Source organism: Balaenoptera physalus, assembly GCF_965194825.1.
Source record: "Balaenoptera physalus genome assembly, chromosome: 11".
Taxonomy (NCBI): Eukaryota; Metazoa; Chordata; class Mammalia; order Artiodactyla; family Balaenopteridae; genus Balaenoptera; species Balaenoptera physalus.
In genome coordinates this window covers 97890247-97911573 of record NC_138896.1, presented here as the reverse complement: position 1 = coordinate 97911573, position 21327 = coordinate 97890247, and the positions used below count along the sequence as shown (strand labels likewise).

The window sequence follows — 21327 nt, the reverse complement described above, 5'->3', positions numbered from 1 at the left end:
TTTAATGCCAGCCTTAGCACGTACTGACTACATACCCTTGAACAAACCACTTCTCTCTGCCCATCCGTGGATTCCCAGGACTAAGGAGATAACCAATATCCACCTCTCCTGTCTCACAGGTTATTGTGAAATACAAACAACGACAGCACATAACATTTATTGCTGACTATCCTCCAAGCCCTGTGCTAAGTGCTTCACGTGCACTAGCTTCACTAATCCTATCCACCAAACTGTTCTGCAGATGAGAAAACAGGTTTCAAAAGTTTAGACAGTTTGCTTAACTCTGCATGGCCAGTAAGTGGCAGAGAAGGAATTCAAACCCAAGTTGACTGACGCCAGCACCAGAGACCTTAGCTCTATGGCATGGGGGCCGGGACGCTACAAGCTGCAAAGAGCTAAACAAATTAAAGACGTATTTAAGGGATCCTGGTAGCTAACTTTGTGGTTATGGTTGGTCAAGCACGTGATTATCACTCTCCCTCGTCCTACGAGGTAGTTAACGCTCCACTGAAGGGTGTACCTAAGGAGAGATTTCTTGTGGCATATGCTAGGATTTTCTATCATTTCATTCATTCACTTAGGCTAATGGGTGTCTCTGCAGGACATTCCTGGGCAGTGACCCATGGGCCCATGTGGATGTAAGTCAGCCCAGATGCATAGCAGGGAGATTTCCAAGGGAGATTGGGAAAGACAAGGAAAGACCCGAGAAATGGAGCTGGGTTCTGAGCCTGTAAGGGGACTGGCCTTACTGAGTCGCTGAGTTTCCAAAGGGGAAAGGAGCCCCTAGAGCTGTGTGACACGACCAGCACAGCCTTATGGCACGGCCGCCATATCACCCCACTGGAACTCAGAGGACCAGCATGAGCCTTGCTGGGAGAGGGAACCGAAAGGACAAAAGGAACTGAGGACCGGCCAATTGCACCTACTTCATGTTTCTGCCAAAGCCAGACTTTCCCCCTCCCCCCTGCATCCTCCCCAGGTCCAGGCCCCAACCTGACGAAACAGACCCACCGCACACAGGCACCCCTTCCACACCGCTTTATCTGCACAGACGAAATCCACTCTACGCCCCGAGAGGGGGACCAGCAGAAGAAACGTGAATCCGTCGCAGGGAATTTTCAACAAGGCTATGAATTTCTTCAAATGCCTGCGGTAGAAGCTTAATTTTCATGACCCGCATTTGGTGGATTTTTTTTTTTTAATGCTTTGTTATTCCCCAAAGGCCCAAAACTCATTGGCCCCCAATTATTGATATTTCTGAGTGTCTTCCCAACATCACTGCGCATACAGTTTCAGAGTTTTTTTTTTACTTCTTTTTTAAAAATTCTGTTTGAGGACCTCAAACTAACTTGGAGACCAAGGTGGGAACCTTGGCTACGGAGCCAGTTCTGATTTTTTAGTGTTTGGGATTTGAATTCTCATCAGTGTTGTCTGTTGAGAGTTTAGAACTTAGAGAGCGGAAGAAAGCGAGAGACAAATCAGGAGATCTAGGTTTTGGTCGTGGCTCTGCCAGTGTCTAGCTCTTTGACTGATGTTAGAGATGCGGAGATAATATTTCATGAGCCCAGTAATCGGAGACTGCTTTGACAGCTGTGTTGAGAGGGAATCTCAGGGTACATTCAGGACATCCGAAGGTGTGGTCGTCTGTTGTCACCCCTGCAGGGGTCAGGGTGGTGACCAGCGTGGCAGGGTTTGGCTGCCCCCGACCTCGTCAGTCGCCTCTAACCCCTCTGGGTCTCAGTCTCCTCACCTGTAACATGTGAGTCTCCTCACTTGTAAGTTCTTCCCTACTCTGCCTTTCATGTTCTCTTACCCCCATCAACCGCCGACAAAAGTGCTGAGAGAGAGATCGTGACCTGTGCTGAGAGTTTATTTTAAGCCTGTTTTTAATTTATTTTTCACTCTCCACTTTAAAGCTGGCGCCCCATGATTATTTTCTAAATAACAGCTTCCTAGCTCGGAACCGGGCTCATTATCGTTTGCTCTCAGGTGTGCCTCACTGCCAGCATCCACGGCAAATCCCATTCCATTTGCTGCCAGCCCGGTCGTGAAGACGAGCTGATTCCTATTACCACGCACCTTATAAATCCATCCTTTCTGGAAGTGACTTCCCTGCTCACTTTAGGATCATTAGTGAATTTAATCAATGCAGGCTCTCTACTGTCATCAGGATGATTAATAAACATCACAGGAAGCCCGGGCTCCCCTGGGACATTCCACGTGGCTCTTCCTTACCCGGCGAGGATGCAGCAATAATAACGCTCTGCCTGCAGCCCACCAGGCAGTGTCTCCGCTCCATTCAGTTCCTCTAGACATCCTTCCTCCACTCCTACCTTGTCTTAAAAATGGCACCCTGGAGCCCTCCCCTTCCACTTTCACACCAAGGCCCGACTCACATATCACCTCTTTGTTAGAGATTATTAAGTCCACCTCCTTTATTTGAGGGAAACGGAGGCCCAGAGATATTAAATAATTCAGTAGTTATCAAACAGCCAAGAAGTGGCTATTAATGGATAATATTCTCAAATAGGTGACATATGAGTCAATTAGCGAATTGGAAGAGATTCAATTTACTAATTAACCCATCATCACCCAGGGTTATTGAATCAAGAGAGAGACACGAGACGACTAAGTTTTGACTGATGAAAAGGGAGGGCGGAGGAGACAGGACTGCTGTCCTGCTCCGGTGGGCAAGGTCCCTGGACAGTCAAGAGGCACAGGGGCAGCCGTCAGGGGTCCAGCCAGCCACAGTGGGCTCTTCACCTGCCCTGAAACTCTGCCCTCCTGTGCTGGGATTTCCAGAACATGGAATACTTCTTTTTTTTTTTTTTCCTCAGATGGAAGGAGCAGTTTCATCTTATCAGCCCTCGTTATCAGCTGCCCTTCCTCAGCTGGTTTCTCTGCCTTATCTGAAGGGCGAACTTTCCACTTTTCACACTTCTTCCTCCTTTTGCAACTTTCTTAACTTCCGGACTCTTCTGTTCCCTTATTATCTGGGCCATCTCCTGTTTACTAAAACCTGGTGTCTCCTGAGTGGTTTCTGGTCTGAGTGAAGATATTCCTTTTCTCAAGTCCATCATCTTCTCTTCTCTCTCCCCTCCCGGAAGCTCAAGTATCATGCAGGAAACAAGCAATAATGAAAACAAAGTTTCCGACAATAACGCCCTTCCCCGTGGAAAAGAGCGTTACACACGTGTCCACCCAGCCGTGCTGCCGGTCAGGCTCAGTGGCTCCGAGTCCTGCGTATCAGTGACGGGTCTTCCCCCCCAGCACAGGCCCTGCCCCTCAAACAAACCACTGGGTTTTGCCCTGACCTCACTGAAGTCCGTATCTGAAGGCCAGGATCTATTCGACGATGGTACCAGGTACCAATTAAAATGTATTTACAAAAAAAAAAAAACATTGCTTTAGGCTTGAGATGTGTAGCACTTACACCCCGGGGAGTAGGGGAAAGTTCACCGCATTTCTCAGATGGCTCAGCTGTGCGGTCAAGGTCAACACGGGCGGCGGCTTCCTTTCGGGGCATCTTCCTCGAGACCTGTTATTCACAGGAAATCCTGGCCGTGGCTTTCTGTCACAGTTTGTTTGCGTGTGTGTGTGTGTGTGTGTGTGTGTTTAGGGTGGGGGGAGCCTTAGCGTCACATCACACATTCTAGAATCGGTAAGGTCTTCATGAAAAGAGTTGGAAGCAGAAAATCAGGGAGGGAAGTAAGAACTGGGGCTGGGATGGAAGCAAGGTTCCCACAGGGAAACTCTGGTGCCTTTTTCCTCGGATGTGACATTCATGGGCTGTGAATGAGTGAGGAAACCCGGCACACCGGCCCCAGGGCACATGGAATCAAAACCTGGAGGGCTTGGTGTCACCTTCAAGATCCTCCAGCCCACCTCCTACATTTTACACCTTGCCGGCTCCACCCTCAGACTCTGTGCCTGTGCTCTTTTTCTTTTCCTTTCGTCACCATCTTTCTTTTTACATCCTCACACTGTCGTGAAACAGGGAGAAAACCAGGAAGGAGAAAGGTGAAGGGGAGACACTGCAGAGGGCTCAGATCCACTTTCCCTGGGTCTTCCAAATGAATTTTGCAAATTCAGAAGCTTTTATGAAGAAATGGCGGGCTTCTGGATCATTAGTGACAAAAACTGATTGAGGAACAAAAAGCTGACCCAGTCAGGAACTTGAAAAACCCACCTGGCTTCCCTGAGGGTGATATAACATGTGACGATGCTGGGTTTTCTTTGTAAATGGGGGGTTTCGGGTTGGTAAATGTGGTGGCCGCTTTGACCCACTGTTTCCTTTTCCCCAGGCTCCTGTGGTTTCCAGCCTGGTAGCCCCACGCCTGGCAGCCCTACCGCTTACTCATTCCCAACAGGGGAAGCAGGGCCGCCTCAGCCCCGTGGCCTAAGGGAGGGCCAGCAGGGAGCTTTCAACTTCTGTCCCCAAATGTCAGGAGCAGGGAGCTCCCCTGTGCTTTCAGGCCCGGCCGCCTGGAGGTGTGGTGTCCACACCAGACTTCCACGCGTGACCTCTGCCTCGAGACAGCCCCGCCAGATGATGGGAGGAAGGTCGGACTCCCCTCTTGGGGCAGGCACTGTGCTTGGCGTGTTCACCTACGTTATTTTATGTATCTTCACAAACACAGGATTTTCCTAATTTACAGATGAGCAAAGAGACGCAGAGGGGTTAAGGAACTACCCCAAGTGACAGAGCTAGGAAGTGATGAACCCGGACCTAGAACACAGCCACAGGACTGGGTCCACGCCGTGCTCTTTCTGTGATGCTTTGTCACCCCTTGGGTGACAGTGCCAGCCAGGGAGACAGAGGCAGGAGGATTGGCTGTGGAGACTGGCGGCAGTGAAAGGGTTGCCTTGCCAGCTCATGAGCTGGTCAGCCTCCATGGAGCCCAAGCAATGGGGACACTTGCATTGACCTCTTCAGGCTACTCTATTCTAAATATCCCCTTAGGAGTTGTCCATGGCGTTCATTTTAATACAAACATCCTTGAGGGTGAGGGCCATCATGCTCTATGCCCTTTCCTACTCCCTAGTATCTTGAATATTTGGTGTTTTCTTTCCCTCCAGGCCTGAGCTTATGACTCTGCCTTCTGAGGATTCTGAAAGGGCTCCAATCTTAGTCTGGCTTTGATGATTTAGGGAAATTATCTTGATGCCTTACTGCTGACACGATGTGTTTAATCATAATCACAGTTATAATAACATTCATTGAACACGTACTATGAACTAGCACCGGGCCAATCACTTTACAGGAATAACTCAGCCAGTTCTTATCCCCGTTGAACAAGGCAGGTGATGGAAGCTCCTGAGGGCTCCCTGCTCAGGGTCACCTCTGTTGTAAGTGGCAGAACCAGGATGAAAGCGCTTCACCCCTGTTTCTTACTTCTATGTGAAGACTGCAGCCTCTGCAGCTTTCAGTTGCTTTAGCAGGTTGGTAGGACAGGGCCAGGAAACCCCTTACAGGGAAGAAAGTTCTGGGTTGCTTAGGGCCCCAGAAGGCACACACCTCTTGGTGCTGTGTGCAGAAGTCTGCAAAGAAGAAGATGGCAAAGAGGAGTTCTCTATTTAGCTTCATCAAGTCGTGTCCTACTGGGGACAAATGCAGACCAACAGTACGGCAGTGATCTCTCTAGGGAATCCTGAGCGCGTGAAGGTACACCTACACACCCCCCCCCCCCATCCCAAGCATCTCCATGTCCTTTCCATATTTTGGGTCATTGAGCCCAATTTCCCCAGATGAACACAGAACACGTTTTGTGCATTTTGCTCTGGACCCTGGACTACCTATGTTCGGTCCACTGAGGCTGCATTTGCCGACCCCTCTCTTTCACTCTCCCGAAATCAGGTAAAGGGATTTTTTTCCCCTAAAAAAAACCTCCCACAATCCACTTGACAGCTGCCTTACAAAGCTCACCCCCCCAAAGGGCTTGCTTATGATTTCTGCTTGCATTGTGAGCCTGTGACCAGCTTGGCGGGTCCCTTCGCAGACGATGCCGCGGCCTCCCCCTCTAATGAAAGACAAGTGCAGGAGGCTTTGTAGACTGATGCACCTGCATCCTCTCAGTTATCCAGCCCTGTCAGTGCCCTCAGAACTCCTCCCAGCGCCTGCTGGTTTAACAGAGTAGGGCTGCTTCACTGGAAGAGCCCCATCAATTTACTAATGAGCTCTTTTCCTGCAGAACCTACTGTTGAGTCTGAAATTAGATTCAAATGCAATATGGAATACCTAAAAGTCATACTTGTGTGAACAGCTTAAGGGTGGAACAAGCCTCCAAACCAAATTGACCTCCTAAGAGTTATTAGTCTGAACTACAAAGATCATACAATTCTAGAACAAGTGGGACTGCAGCACCAGGAGGAAAATGATTTGACAAAGCTCTGAGGGAAGCCAGAGGCAGAGCTGGGACTAGGTCCAGGGCCTGATTCTCTTTAACCACCATGCTATTCGTCCCCCTCTGTCCCTTTCCCACCATACACTCCCAGGACGTACAACACGAGCAGAATTGTCATTAGTTGGCTAATTCTCAAGGTTAAATGGTCGAGACGTCAGAAACTGAGGAAGCCAAGGTCACCAAGAAAACAGACAGCTGAGCTCCCAAATGCTCCAAGTTGTCAATATTGGGAGAACATCCTAGAAGGAGGTGCAGAGTCTGAAGGGCTTCTTCTCCTTGGCAGGACAGGCTTTGCGACTTCGTCTTTCTAAAGCTCATCTCTGCATAACCAAACAGTGGCGCCCATCAATTTCTTGAAAAGAAACATCTGTGGCTTCCGTTTTGACGGCAGAAAAGTCATTCTTGAGTCAGAGAAAACATTCAAGTTACCTTGAAACACTTGTTCTTAAGAAAATGTCCAAAGTCAGAGACCCCAGAATTCAAATTAATGATGTACCGAGGGGCCTCCCAACTTTTACAGAATTAAAATTCTTAACCATTTTGACCGGAAGGATATACACTGTCAGGGGGAACTGCACCCCTGTTCTACCTTCAGTGAAATCAGAGGAGGTGCTGTCTTCAATTCATTTTACTTACATAACTGACTCTCAACTTCGTTTTTGCATTAGTAAATAACGTAACGGTAGATAATCCCCAAGCAGTTTCCATTTGGTAGTGAACATGTGAAAGCTTTTTCTTGCACTGAATTTACCTGCCAGTTTAGGTTTTCTTTGCAGTAAAGCTGACCTCGGCTCTGCTGTCTGGGGGCTTAGCTCTGTTCTCAGGTGGCGGTAGGGGAATAGTTCTGAAGCAAGGTGGGACACTGCAGAAGCCAGGTGGGGAGAAATGACTCATGTGCCCCTCCCTCCAGGCAGTGACCGTGACTTTGCTTTCCACATAGTACCTTGCATGCACCGCTAACTTTTTTTGATCGAAAGAAATAAAATCAGTTGCCTCTCCAAAGAGGTTTTGTTAATTCAGAGAGAATCTTCACTTATCAATGTGAGCGCTCAAGTGAACAGCTAGAGAGTGGTTTAACTGAAAAGATTTGTGTAAGCACGCTCAGAAGTGAACGGCACTTTTATCAGGACCTGACATAACAGCCTGCAGAGAATTGCACAATTTGAGACACCAACGGGACCCAGGGTGCCACCCTGATAATACTGGTAACATCATTCTTTCTGCAGAACTCAAGCTTCACCTGTTTAACCTACTTGTAAACAGGAATAATTTTGCTACTGGCATAACCCTTGCTAAATTTATAATCCACGTATATGAGTCTAGAGTTTCTGAATGTACTTGTTAGGGGACTTGCATAATGGTTCAAAGTGTGCTACAGTGAGTTTCAGAGATGGGGCAATGAGGCAGGCAGAATCCCTTATGCAGGAAGTCAGAGTGGCAAATAAAGCGAGCTGGTATTTGATTTCACGGTAGTAGTTCGCCCCAGTTGCTCTTTATATTAGCTACGTGCAAGTGCAGTAAAAACTAGGTGTAACGGGACACTCGGTGACAATCCAGAGAACTGAATACTAATCCTAGAACCACTGAGTGTCTATGGGATTTGGGAAAATAAAAGGTTTGTAAAATGATGAAAAGCAGAGCCTCAGAGAGCCAAAGTGTGGCCACCACCTGTTTGTAAAATAGCTATAAATACATGAAACTTCGTTTTCAACGCCATGGTCAGAGGTTTTAAATAAAGTGATTCAGTCCTGGCTAGAGCCTAGGGAGCATCAGGAGGAGGGGTCGCTTACAAGGCAGCCCCCTTCTCCTGGAGACACAGCCTGCGAACCCAGCCACGTCCAGCAGCTGAGACACAACAACAAGACAGGGCTGCCTTGGAAGGAAGCGGTATCCAGCCGGGAAGAGGACACTCGGGGGGGGTGTTCCGTGAAGCGCCCGCCCACGCAGTGGGTCCTGGGTTTGGGGGTGGTGGGCAGTGGGATGGGGTCCCTGCACCGTGGTTAAGAGCACGGCCGCTCAGCACGTCCTGGGCTTCACCCCCAGCTACTAGCCGTGGTCCTCAGCTGACCCCCTCCGCCCTTCTCTGCGACAGCTCCCCCATCCATCAAACTAGGACAGCAGCGCCCACCCTGAAGCACTGCTGTGAGAATTCAAGTGAGATTGCAAGGTGAGCACTTCGCGGAGTGCCTGGTACCTGAAAAGGGAATGTCAAAACATGTATAGAAGATAAGCTATTGGTGACTGCTGGTTTCTGATAACTTTTATTTTTTGTTCTTTTCTACAAATTTCCAACTTTCGCCAATGAAAATATACTAAAGTCAATTTTGTGAGAGGTCAGTATACACCAAATGACAATGCCCTGGATTGGGTCAGGGGTACTAAAAAATGTGCTGGATTGAGAGCGTTCTTAAGGGTCAGAGTTGAACTTCCTCATTTTTGCAGATGAGGAAACTGAGGCCCAGAACGGCCACCTTCACAACAAGCTAGGAATAGAACCCAGGTTTCCAGACTAGGCAAAGTCATGAGACAAAAGCATGCATATCTTGCATTTATGATAGTACAGATGAACCTATTTGCAAAGCAGAAATAGAGACACAGATGTAGAGAACAAACGTGTGGACACCGGGGGTGGGGAGAAAGGGGGGTGGGATGAATTGGGAGGTTGGAATGGACATATATACGCCACTGGGTATGAAATAGGTAACTAGTGAGGGCCTGCTGTATAGCACGGGGAACTGTACTCAGTGCTCTGTGGTGACGTGGATGGGAGGGAAATCCAAAAGGGAGGGGATATGTGTATACATGTGGCTGGTTCTCTTGCATTTATGGTTGGGTATGATGTACTGGTGTAAACCAAGTGGATGAGGAAAGGAGGGAGGGGCTGCAGAGAATGAGAAGAATCCAAGTGCCTTCCAAGGATTCCAGTTTGGGATCTTGGAAGAGGGGAGATCAGAAGGGGGAAGTTATGAGGGAAGTTGTTTTGATGTGAAGAAGGGTGTGAGTTTGGTTTTGAATGTTGTCAGCTTTGAGACACATCCCAGTGGGTTCCACCTACAGGCAGTCTGAGATCCAGACTGGGAGCTGGGCAGGGATAAAGACTCGGGAGAGGATGCCATGGAATTGAAAGACGAAGCTGTGCTCAACAAACTTGGCAAAGTTCAAAGAATAGACCATAGTGGAAAATACCAGAGGGTCAAGGCTGAGCGGTGAGGGGCAGTTGAAATTAAAAAGGGGGGAAGGAAATGATATTGAAGAAGAGGAATATTTGGGTAAAGGAGCCAGTGGCTTGGTTTCCAGGTGGGTGCAACCATCAAGTTTGAAATTCAGGAGGGAGGTCAGGAAAAATACAGTTGGAAAAAGAAACTGACCGTCCTTTGGCTTCAACCAGGAGGAAGCCACCAGCAATTTTTTAAAGTGCTTTCTGAGATGGGAAAATGAAGCTGCCTGAATCCCTTATTCAAGAAATGAGGCTGGGAAATAAAGTAAGGAGGTATTGGATGATAGTTGGGAGAGATGGCAGAGCAAAGTAATGGCTTATTCAAGATAAAGGACTCTATGAATATTTGAAAGCAGAAAGGAAGAGATGGAGGAGGAGAGATTAAAGCTTTTGGGAGGTAGAAGATAAACCTCAAGTAAGAGTCTCAGGAGGCCAAAGGGAAAAAAAAAAAAAAAAAAGTTCATGAGATAAAGGCAACATTGGAATCACTAGCATTAAATCCTCAAGACATCTCTCCATCCTGATACCTGGAAAGATTTGAGTTTTAAGTATTTTGGGGCTTTTGGAAGTCTTAAGATATTTACAAGGGGCTTGAAAATTCCATTTACATTCACTTCTCATTTTATAATAGAAACCGTTAATGGCAAACCAAGGATTAGGACCTGCTTCTCCTGGTGTCGGGTGTATATCTCACCTCTGTACTTAGAGCTGCTGTCACTAAATTACCTGTGTCTTTATTTGGCTTATCGACTTCTTCCCTTAATTGCAGGAAGGGAGGGTTCACATGCTTTCTTTTAACCATCTCCCAGCAACATGTACAATGTCCCACACATAATAGGAGCCCAATAAATACTGGCTAAATGGGTGAATAACGGAATGAATGAACACAGAAAGGACCCATGCATTCAGGGAGATAACTCAAGATTTGCATTCTTCTCTAAAAATGAATCAGGCAGTTTAGCAAGCGGGTTACCCTTTAAACACCATTTGGTAAATGGCCTTGGGTTTTTCTTGAAGGCATTTCCAGTACCTTAAAAAAAATCACACACACCCCAAAGCTATCATCAAAGCCCATACAAGAAGCTATCCTTGAGTATAGATTAGAAGCAAATTTAACTAGATAGTCGGGCAGCATGTGGCATATTTATACTTTCTGTACTGAATCAAGTTAGCATCTACGTTCCCATCTGTGAAACAGGTATAATCGTAAGAGGTGTTGTGAGGATAATTCAGATTGTAAACTTACAACCGAGTCTGATACCTTTGTTGTGAACTATGAGTATTATCCCACACTGTACTTCCTCTAAAAGTCCAACTTTGTAAAATGTTTTGATTGTACTGCAATTAGGTTACTGAGTAGGCTTACATTTTTGTACCTTTTTCATCCAAAAACCTTAGTACTCACCAAAAGCTGCTAAGCTCCAAGATCCAGCTGGCATATTACCTAGAATATGCTCCATAAATATCTGCTCACTGATTAAATAATGCCTCAAGATTAAAAGTGGCCTCATCGTCATTGCCGTTATTTCATTTCACCCTTGTATCAACTTTGTGAGATGGACGCTCCCTGCCCACCCTGCCCCATTTTACAGATGAACAATCTAAAGCTCGGGGAGGTTAAGCTACTTTCCCAGCATCACCCAGCACCTTCAACTCAGACCCAAGCCCCCTGATGCCCTAGTGCAGTCCTCTCTCTTTTCTGCTGATGATTCGAGTTCTGATTTCTTTTGCTTTTTTTCTTCTTTTTTTCATTAGGAAACAATGAGCAGAAGCCCTGGACAAAATGGTTCCTTATTGCAGTTACGGCGACCATCTGCTTTATCTTGTTAATTTTCTCACTCATCTGCAGAATGTAGGTATTCTTTTTATTTGGGTGCTTTCACTGGGATCGAAATATTGGATTTTTACCTTCTTGCCATGCATCCACCGGATGGAGGGTTCTTGTTATCAGGTGGAATTTATGACATTTTTGTGTCTTCCTGGACAGCCTTTCCAAGATGAGTGTAGACCAAATAAAAAACTGGGAAACAGGAGGTGATTTGCAGAAACTGGACACAGAGCACAACACAGCCCTCAGGCATTAGATACCCCCTTCCTGAATTTGCCAACAGTCTATTCATTTCCATGAAGGATTTTTTTTTGGCTGCACAGCGTGGCATGTGGGATCTTAGTTCCCCAACCAGGCATCAAACCCGTGCTCCCTGCAGTGGAAGTGTGGATTCTTAACCACAGGAATGCCAGGGAAGCCCCTCTATGAAGGTTTTTACATTTGTGTTTTTTTGATTCCTTGACTGCCTTCCACTCCAAACTTGGTTGCCTCTGTTGAGCCCCCAGGGCATGCTTGTTACGTCTTGGGTAAAGGAAGGCATCCCATTGGATGCTGAAGTCACTATGGTGCCACCTGTGTTATGATCCCCAATTATGAGGTACCAACTCCTACCCTGGCCCTTCGGTCATCCAGTCCCTTAGTGGCTGATCGTTCCCAGGTCAGACGCAGATTCTAGAAGTGTCATGCAGATTTGGTGGCCAAACCTAGAGCTTGCAAATGGCCCCATAAGAACTTCTCATCCCTTCTGGCGTCCAGGAAGGCCAAGTGCCACTTAGGAGGCTGCAGAACATGTTCTATCTTAGCTTCTTCACAATTTAGAAAGTGACTTTTATTTTAAACAGCTTCACTATTATAAATGTCTCATCAGATGGCATCTATAGGCTGGGGGGCGGTTGGCAGCTCAAAGGAGAGGAAAAAGACAGTAAACCCTGAGAGCTGGCGCCTAGGGGGAGGGGCCGCCTACCAGCATCGTGGGTAACCCTGGGGCCCCACGCACTTGATGTACATCATTTTCAGAAATCAGGCCTGGCAACACGCACCAACATGAAGCAATTGCCATTTCGTCTTTCTTGGATGATCCAGAAGTCACATCAGAGTCTTGCAGTACCCCCGAGGTCTTCAACTATCATTACAATGTAGATATTTGGAAGTCTTAGTCAATGAAGACTTTGAATTTACAAAACAGCAGGTTCAGGGATTAACTAGGTCAATTTTTAGAGTAGATATTTAAGGACAAGAAAGGCTGTTCTTGCTTAGCTATTTCCCTTCTTTACTCTGTTTTCAGATGCCACTTATGGACCAAGTTGTTTCCACCTGTTCCGGCACCAAAGAGTAATATTAAAGAATTCTTTGTAACCATCAACTATGAGGTAATATTGAAGGTTCTTATGATATGTCATATCTGCCCAGGGCTGGGTCCCCAGGGATCTGTCACTGGGTCATTCGTTTTCCAGGTTACAAGGCAGGGTCTTTACCCAGGAGGCCAGGTGCCTTCATGTTGCTTTAGTCATTCTGCTCTTTGGCTGATTGTTTTAATATATGTTCATTACAGTCTTTGAATATTGCAAAGGTCCTACTCAATTATGAGTGATCTCAACAGTCAGACTTGAATTTTTATTTTCTATCACCCAGCTCTTAAGTGACCTTGGGCAATTCCTTCAACCCCATGGGCCCTGACTTCCATTTCTGCACAGTAAGGGGCACAGATGAGATGGTCCAATGACCTGTTTAGCTCTGACATTCTAACAATCAATGTTTCTACACATGGGTACCCCAATCAGTAAAGTTTTTCAGAGGGATTTTCCCTAGTTCCTTAGTATAAAGAACCATAGAAAAGGCAAATGATTTCCCCAAATATGTTTTCTTAGGCGCTGTTAACCATTCAGAGCACTCAGGCTTAACTGAATGCTCACTTACCAATGGCATCCAATTGTTCTAGCATCACATGGTAGAAGTCATCCTTTCCCTAGTGAAATGCCTTGACATCTTTGTTGAAAATAAGTTGTCCATGTATATCTGTGTCTACTTCTGGACTATTAGGTTTCATTGATCTATTTGTCTATCTTTATGCTAATATAATACTGTCTTGATGACTAGAGCTTTATTGTAAACTTGGAGACCAGGTAGTGTAAGGCTTCCAAACATGACTGTTCAAAGTTGTTTTGGTTATTCTAGGTCCTTTTTATTTCCATATAAATTTTAGAGCCAGTTTATCAATTTCAACAAAAAAAGCTGCTGGGATCCTGACCAGGATTGTCTTGTATTATAGGTGCATTTGGGGAGAAGTGACATCTTAAACATAACGAGTCTTCCGATCTGTAAACATGACATCTCACCTTATTTTTGCAGGTTTTCTTTAATTTTTGTCAGCAAGGTCTTGTGATGTTCAGTGTATTGCATGTTGCTTGTCAAATCTGTCCTTAAATTGAATGGTTATTTAGATCAGGGGCCAGCCGACTTTCTGTAAAGAGCCAGATAGTAAACATTCAAGGGCCAAATGCTTTATCACACTGCCACTGTAGTGGGAAAACATCCACAGACAATATGCAAATGGCTCTGGCCAATAAAACTTTATTTACAAAATCAGGCAACGAGCCAGACTCAGCCCACAGGCTGCAGACTGCAGACCCTCATCAAGCAATTTTCTTAACAAATTTCATTTTCTCTCTGATAAAGTTACTCATGGTAGGAGGAGTCAACTGGTGCCTGGTTGTAGGGGCGTTTGAGTCGATCATTCACTCACCAAAATGGATCACTGCAGTAAGCGGTGACCTTTCTCTAGAGTTTGCAGTTCGGGTGTTTGGGATGATTTAGCGGATGACAGTTACTGACCTACTGAAGCAGAGAATCGAGGCTAGCCCTATAGTCACCCCTACCCTCAGTTCCACCCTTGTGGTCTCCTTTATCAGGGGGACTGCCAGCTTGCTCCTGTTAACCCGTAGCTTTTCTGGAAGGAAAGTGTGCCCCACTGTGAAACTTGTTTCGCTTCCTGTGAATTCATGCTGTGGATCCCTCCTGGATCTGGCACACTCATGCCTGGAAAGCACCTGTGGTTTAAGCAGCAGACTCAAGTCATCTGTCCCAGCTTCTTAACAGCACATCTTAGTGCCGGTATCTCATTTTCCTTCACAGCCCCCAAAGATTTCCTTGCACATTCTGAGGTTGGTAAAAGAAACTGGCTTAACAGCTTACTGTGTAAGTTTGCGGTTTGTTGTTAATTAAAATCAAGTCATGGGGATTTCCCTGGTGGTTCAGTGGTAAAGAATCGCCTTCCAGTGCAGGGGACGTGGCTTTGATCCCTGGTTGGGGGACTAAGATCCCACATGCCGCGGGGCAACTAAGCCAGCGCCACAACTACTGAGGTCAGCGCCTCAACTAGAGAGCCCATGTGCCACAAACTACAGAGCCCACACGCCCTGGAGCCTGCGGGCCACAGCTAGAGAAGAGAAAACCCACATGCCAAAACTAGAGAGAAGCCCACACAATTAAGACCCGATACATCAAAAAAAAAAAAAAAAAAAAATCAAGTCATGTGTGCAAAACAACTCTTGGGGTAGACAGGCTGGTTTCAGAATAAGCAAAGGATTCATGTCAAAACCCATCACTGCCAAGCTCTTCTGGACAACACACCCTCCTCTCACATTTCAGCGGGTCAGGAAAAACAGATCACTGAGAGGGACGGGGCAGGAGGCCTGCAGGGTGGAGGGGGAGAGTGGGGAGAATTGGGGAAATGAAGTGTCACCTCCTGCTCTCAGTTCTACCACCTCCACCTGGAGGAGTAGGTGCCTCAGTACGGAGCTAACCATAGCTGGGCCACGTGTGGCAGTGCCCCAGCCTCTACCTTCAAAGGCAGAGCCTGTGCAACCCACTTCTGGGGCCTTTGCTACAAGGACAACGAGGGGGTCCATTAGAGTTATGGGCAAACCGCCGGGAAGCCTCCCGCTGGCGGGAAAGGAAACCCTCTGCTTTTCATCACCGCTCACACCTCTCAGCTTGATGTTGGTACCCAGCATCCTGGGATTCAGAGGGTAGCTGCCAACCCAGAGAGGCTGTTAAGCATGTTTTTGCTTGTCCAGGCCTGAGTTAGAAATTGTTCTGTAACACTCAAGAGACAGGTTCTGGTGGGAGGAGAGGGAGGGAAGAAGGAGGGGGATGAGCTGGCTTAGTGATCAAAAAGACTCACTGAAAAAACTCTTACTCTGAGCTTTCCATTTGGTACAAACTGGTTTCCAGCCATTCTTTGTTTCTACGCTGGTAACCGGAGAGGGTTCCTTCCCAGATTAAGTAGACAACAACCTATTAAAAGTACATAAGGCAGAGAGCACAGTTGCCGTGTTCATCACTGCGTATTCAACGCATCACATGGTGTCCAGTGCAAAAAATGTTCTGGGACTTCCCTGGCAGTGCAGTGGTTAAGATTCCGTGCTCCCAAGGCAGCGGACCCGGGCCCAATCCCTGGTCAGGGAACTAGATCCCACATGCATGCTGCAACTGAGAGCCCATGTGCCACAACTAAAAAAGATCCCATGGGCTGCAACTAAGACCCAGTGCAGCCAAAAAAACAAAAGTGTGGAATGATTCCTACACTGTTGGTGGGAATGTAAGTTGGTGCAGCCACTATGGAAAACAGTATGGAGGTTCCTCAGAAAACTAAAAATAGAATTACCATATGATAGAGCAATCCCACTCCTGGACAAAACTATAATTCAAAAAGATACATGCACCTCTATGTTCACAGCAGCACTGTTCACAATAGCCAAGACATGGAAACAACCTAAATGTCCATCGACAGATGAATGGATAAAGAAGATGTGGTTCGTATATACAGTACAATGGAATACTACTCAGCCATAAAGAATAAAATAATGCCATTGGCAGCAACATGGATGCAACTAGAGATTATCATATTAAGTGAAGTCAGTCAGAAAGACAAATACCATGTAATATCACTTATATGTGGAATCTAAAATACGGCACAAATGAACCTATCTACAAAACAGAAACAGACTCATAGACATAGAGAACAGACTTATGGCTGTCAAGGGTGGGTTGGGGGGAGGGATGGGCTGGGAGTTTGGGGATGGTAGATGTAAACTACTGTATATAGGATGGATAAACAACAAGGTCCTACTGTATAGCACAGGACACTATATTCAATATCCTGTGACAAACCATAATGGAAAAGAATGTAAAAAAAAATAATATGTATGTGTAGAACTGAGTCACTTTGCTGTCCAGCAGAGACCAGTACAACACTGTAAATCAACTATACTTCACTTAAAAAAATATGAAAAAGATGTGCTGAATGAGTAAAGTGAGGTCAAGTGACCTCAAATGAGTAAAGGGGGTCAAGGAATACAATCTCTTACAGGAGGTATTTTTTTGGTCATGAATTTTGTAATTAATATCAGCATTATTTATAATAGCCAAAATTGGCCATAATACCCCTATTTAAGGGAAGACTATAGTCAACTGTGTTGACTATAGTCAACAATGGAACTATTCAAAATGAGGCAGCCAAAGAACATACAGTCATCCCTCAGCATCTGCAGGCAGCATGGTTCCAGGAGACCCAGCGGGCACCAACATCCACAGACGCTCGAGTCCATTATGTAAAAGGGTGAAGCCTGTGGATACCGAGGGCTAGCTGTATGTAATTTAAAGTAGGATGTGATGCTACGCAGAAAGAAATCCACTTATAAAGCTCTTCATATAACTGTAAAGATAACTTTCTATCTAGAAAAAAGGGCTGAAGACAAACAGTGGGCTGTGCTTGGGAGTTAAGTTCATTGGTATTTTTTGGGTTTTTTCCTACTTCATTTTCCGTATTTTCTTCAGTGACCATTTACTATTTTCATAAGCAAAATTGACTTGAAACCAATTGTAAAGAAATTCAAAGACTCAAAAAGTTCTCTAGAAGACATCTAAGGAAGGATGGTTTGTTTTGCAGAAAACCTGTTCTGGTGAAACAGAAATTGAAGTCATAAGCTATGTGGAGGAGGATGGATCTGAGACCCTGGAGGACTCCGTGTTTTGACTGTCCCTGGAGCAGTGTCAAAACCAACTCACGCTCACGAGCCCCAGTGATAAGAATGGGAACAACTGTTTCTTGGCTAGGAGGAGTTTACCGGACACTCAATTTAGCTGCAAGGGGAAAAACACGCATACAAATCCCTCAACACAGTCTCCTAACTCACACAGGTTGATTGTTTCATCTGACTGTCCTGCCAGGTCTGATCTCTGCACAGGGCAGCACCTCCTCACCTGCCAGTCTCCTGATCTGCATCACTCACCTCAAACACTTCTGCGCGAGAGACAGTTATTAAGGCTAACGTCAACTGTGTTTACTCTGGTAGTGCCAGGTTGACTGGTTCAGCTGCCACTGGTAACGATCAGCTAAAATCTCAGGAAGAAGGCATTTTGCACCATCCTGGAGTGAATAGTGAACTTGGATTGAAGACTATCTTCCCTATAGCAAGTGGGAGCCATGGTGTTTTTATTCTGAGTTCTGGAATACTTTTTCTTTCAAGTTGTGTGTGTGTGTGTGTGTGTGTGTGTGTGTGTGTGTGTGTGTGTGACAGAGAGAGACAGAGAGACAGAGAGAGAGAGAGAGAGAGAGAGAGAATCTCAAGTTCTATGGGCACAATCAAGTTAGCATCATTTGAGGCAAACAAATTTCAAAACATAAGAAGCTAACGTATCAGTCCATACCAAAGGAGGGGACAGGATTTTGTTTGAAGATTATATTCTCAAAGCCAGCCTTGATATTCTGGGATTATACTGAGAAAGGCATTGGGTGGAATTGTGTTGGAAGGGGATCACTTAATTAAGAATGAGTTTTCTGAAAAGACGTCTGCCTGCAAAGACTTCAGAGCAACTTGTTGGGCATCTGGTCAAGTAGTGCTGGATCAGCCCTAGCCTTGGAGGTTTGCAAGGGGTCCTACAGGTATCCCAACAAACATGCCAATCTAGACAGGAATTCCTCCTCTAACATCCTCCTGTATGAGTCTGCAACTAGATCGGTGGCCCTTGTGATGGGCCATGGGCTACAGGTAGAACCAAGTACAGGTGTGGCCTGGGCCGAGAGGGGGTAGGAGGGACACTTGGTACTTGAAGGGATCCAAACAGGGCTGATTGTACACGGCCCTGGAGCAGGAAGCTTAGGACAGGGAAAGGTCACAGTGCTCAGAACGAACCTCTACTGTGGCAGACTCTACATGCTTTTCATAGTTGATTTAGTCAGTTTGATCCAGGAATGGGGCATGTTGACTACCAAATACTTCCAGGGGTTGTGTTTCTTTTCTTTTTTGGTTGCGTTGGGTCCCCGTTGCTGCACACGGGCTTTTCTCTAGTTGCAACGAGTGTGGGCTACTCTTCAATGCAGTGCGCAGGCTTCTCACTGCGGTGGCTTCTCTCATTGCGGAGCATGGGCTCTAGGTGCACGGGCTTCAGTAGCTGTGGCACAAGGGCTCAGTAGTTGTGGTGCACGGGCTTAGTTGCGCCACAACTTAGTTCCGCAGCATGTGGAATCTTCCCGGACCAGGGCTCGAACCCGTGTCCCCTTCATTGGCAGGTGGATTCTTAACCACTGGGGAAGTCCCCAGGGGTTGCTTTTCTGATAACCATCCACTGCAAATAGCAGGACTTGGGCCCAGGACAGTAGGCACAGCAGTCTGGCAGCTGTCAGTTATTGCCTATTTCCAAGAGTCATGGACTGAATGCGCCCCACCCCCCATTCACGTGTTGAAACTCTACACCCCAATGTGATGGTATTTGGAGGTGGGGCCTTGGGCAGGTGACTAGGTTGGAATGCTCATGAATGGGATTAGTGCTCTTACAAAGGGATCCCAAAGAGTTCTTCCCACGTGTGATATGAGAAGTTGGCCTTCTGCAACCCAGGAAAAGGACTCTCACCAGAACCCCAGCATGCTGACACCTTGATCTGGGACTTCCAGCCTCCAAAACTGTGAGAAATAAATTTCTGTTGTTTATAAGCCCCCCAGACTGTGGTGCTTTGTTACAGCAGCCTGAGCTAAGATGCCAAGTGTCAGGAGCTGCACCAGACGCTTCCCAGACATCACCTCTAATCCTGAGAAGCCCACATGCTACTATTGCCCCTGTTTGACAGATGCAATCACTGTGGCTCAGAGAGCACGTTAGATATGAAATGGACAGTGAGGGGCTGAACACAGGCGCAAGTGACCCCGGAAATGTGGAGGGGATGGCTAGGAAACAAGCTGAAGTCCGCTTAGGGATTGGGACCGGAGGGCATGGCTGCAATGACCGGCAAAGTATCTGATCACCTGATCTAGAAGCTCTGTGAACGGTGTTTAGGAATCTGTAAGAGTCTTAGGTTAGGCATTCTCAAACTTGAGTGCATCAGAATCACCTGGCGGGCTCATTAAAGCAGATCAGAGCTTGTGACTCAGTAGGTCCGGGGGGGCTGAGAATCTGCTTTCTCCTAAGCTCTCAGGTGATGCTGATGCTGGTCTCCTGACCCCACTTTGAGAACAGCTGCTCCAGGTGATTCTGGTGAATATCAAAATTTGAGAACCAACTGTTTTGTTGCAGGAAAAGCCCTGCAAAAAAACCAAAAAAACCCAACAAAAACCCTACCCCTTTTTCGACTTATTACTCCACATCTGATCTCTTTCAAACTGGGGCCCGGAAACCTAGGACTGTGAAAACTGCCTCTGCCTAGGAGGCTGGACGACAAGGAGAGAGCCATCCCCAGTGTGGCAGTTCTTTCTCTTTGGTGAGGTGCTGGCTTCACACCCACCTGCCTCCACCTCAGTAGCAGCCGTCACCCTGGTACTGAGCCCAACCCACCGCCTGATATGGGGATATGAGTGTCAGGGCAGCACAGAGCAGCCCGTGTCTCCCCAGAGGGTTAGGCCCTTCCTTTTCTGGCTTGTGGAACTGACACTCAGTCTTTGGGAACGTTTACCCCACGCCTCCTCCTTCGTGAAACCTTCCAAAGCAGAGTTTGCTTGATCCTGCCTCTGGGGCCTTGTTCTGGGCCTCAGCCCCCTTCTTGGAGCAGCTGCCCTGTAGGATGGGCCATCCAGGACGATGGGGCTCATGTGAAGTGCATTTTTATCTGCAGCCTCTGGGACAGTCCCTGACTCTTAGAAGGGATCAATGCTTCTTGGACACTCTTAAACCCTCTTCTCACCCCGGCACAGCTCCTTGCAAACAGTGGAACTGAATGCTATTTGGCAGAGATCATCAAGGTCTAAATTGAAAGCACGGAGAGGAAGACGGGTGTCTAGTGAGAACATGATTGGAAATAACCAGGAGGCTCATGTGTGCCTGGCCATCTGGCTGGTGTAGCCTGGGTCTCTTTCTGCTGATGCTGTGGCTACGCTGCAATGTGTAAGTCACTATGTAAAAGGACTTGGGTTTTGAGTGGTGTGTCCTGCTTTCACTGCCCTGCCATGGCAAATCAGTGTGAACGCTTCACAGCAAATACCCTCGTCAGCAGGTTGATGTAGGCAACCCACCTCTTCCCATCTCCCACCAGGACACGGTGGACGGCCACCTCCCTCCCAAGAGCCTTCATGCTCAGAACAAACAGTGCTTCTGAACGACAGCCTTTCCAATAAGGATTTCAGCCCCACCTGAAATGCAGTGTTTGCGATGCGCTGAGTGCGCCGGGGAGACCAGAGGGGGAAGGGCAGTTTGCCAAGAGCTCGGCCACCTGAGCCTCACTGAAATGCCTTAAGGCCTGGAGCTACTGATGCAGGCTGGGGAGGAATTCCGTGTGGGCCGAGAACATCCTGATTAAAAACCCAAACGTTTTCATGGGGGAGGCTTGTCTGTGTCAGGACCATCTGCTGGTGGAATTAATAATCCTTAGGCGCTAATTTGTTAAAGAA

The 21327-nt window shown here is 46.9% G+C and overlaps 1 protein-coding gene across 1 annotated transcript in view; it reads left to right on the top strand.

The window, feature by feature from the left end:
* The window catches only part of IL5RA (interleukin 5 receptor subunit alpha), a 40805-nt gene extending 19847 nt beyond the window's left edge, over positions 1–20958 (top strand). The window contains exons 9-12 of the mRNA XM_082412354.1: positions 11377–11473; positions 12735–12819; positions 17400–19055; positions 19157–20958. Of these exons, the coding sequence (XP_082268480.1) occupies positions 11377–11473; positions 12735–12819; positions 17400–17486 (269 nt within the window). The 3' untranslated portion in view covers positions 17487–19055; positions 19157–20958. The remainder of the gene's footprint in view (positions 1–11376; positions 11474–12734; positions 12820–17399; positions 19056–19156) is intronic.
* Positions 20959–21327: the final 369 nt, after the last annotated feature.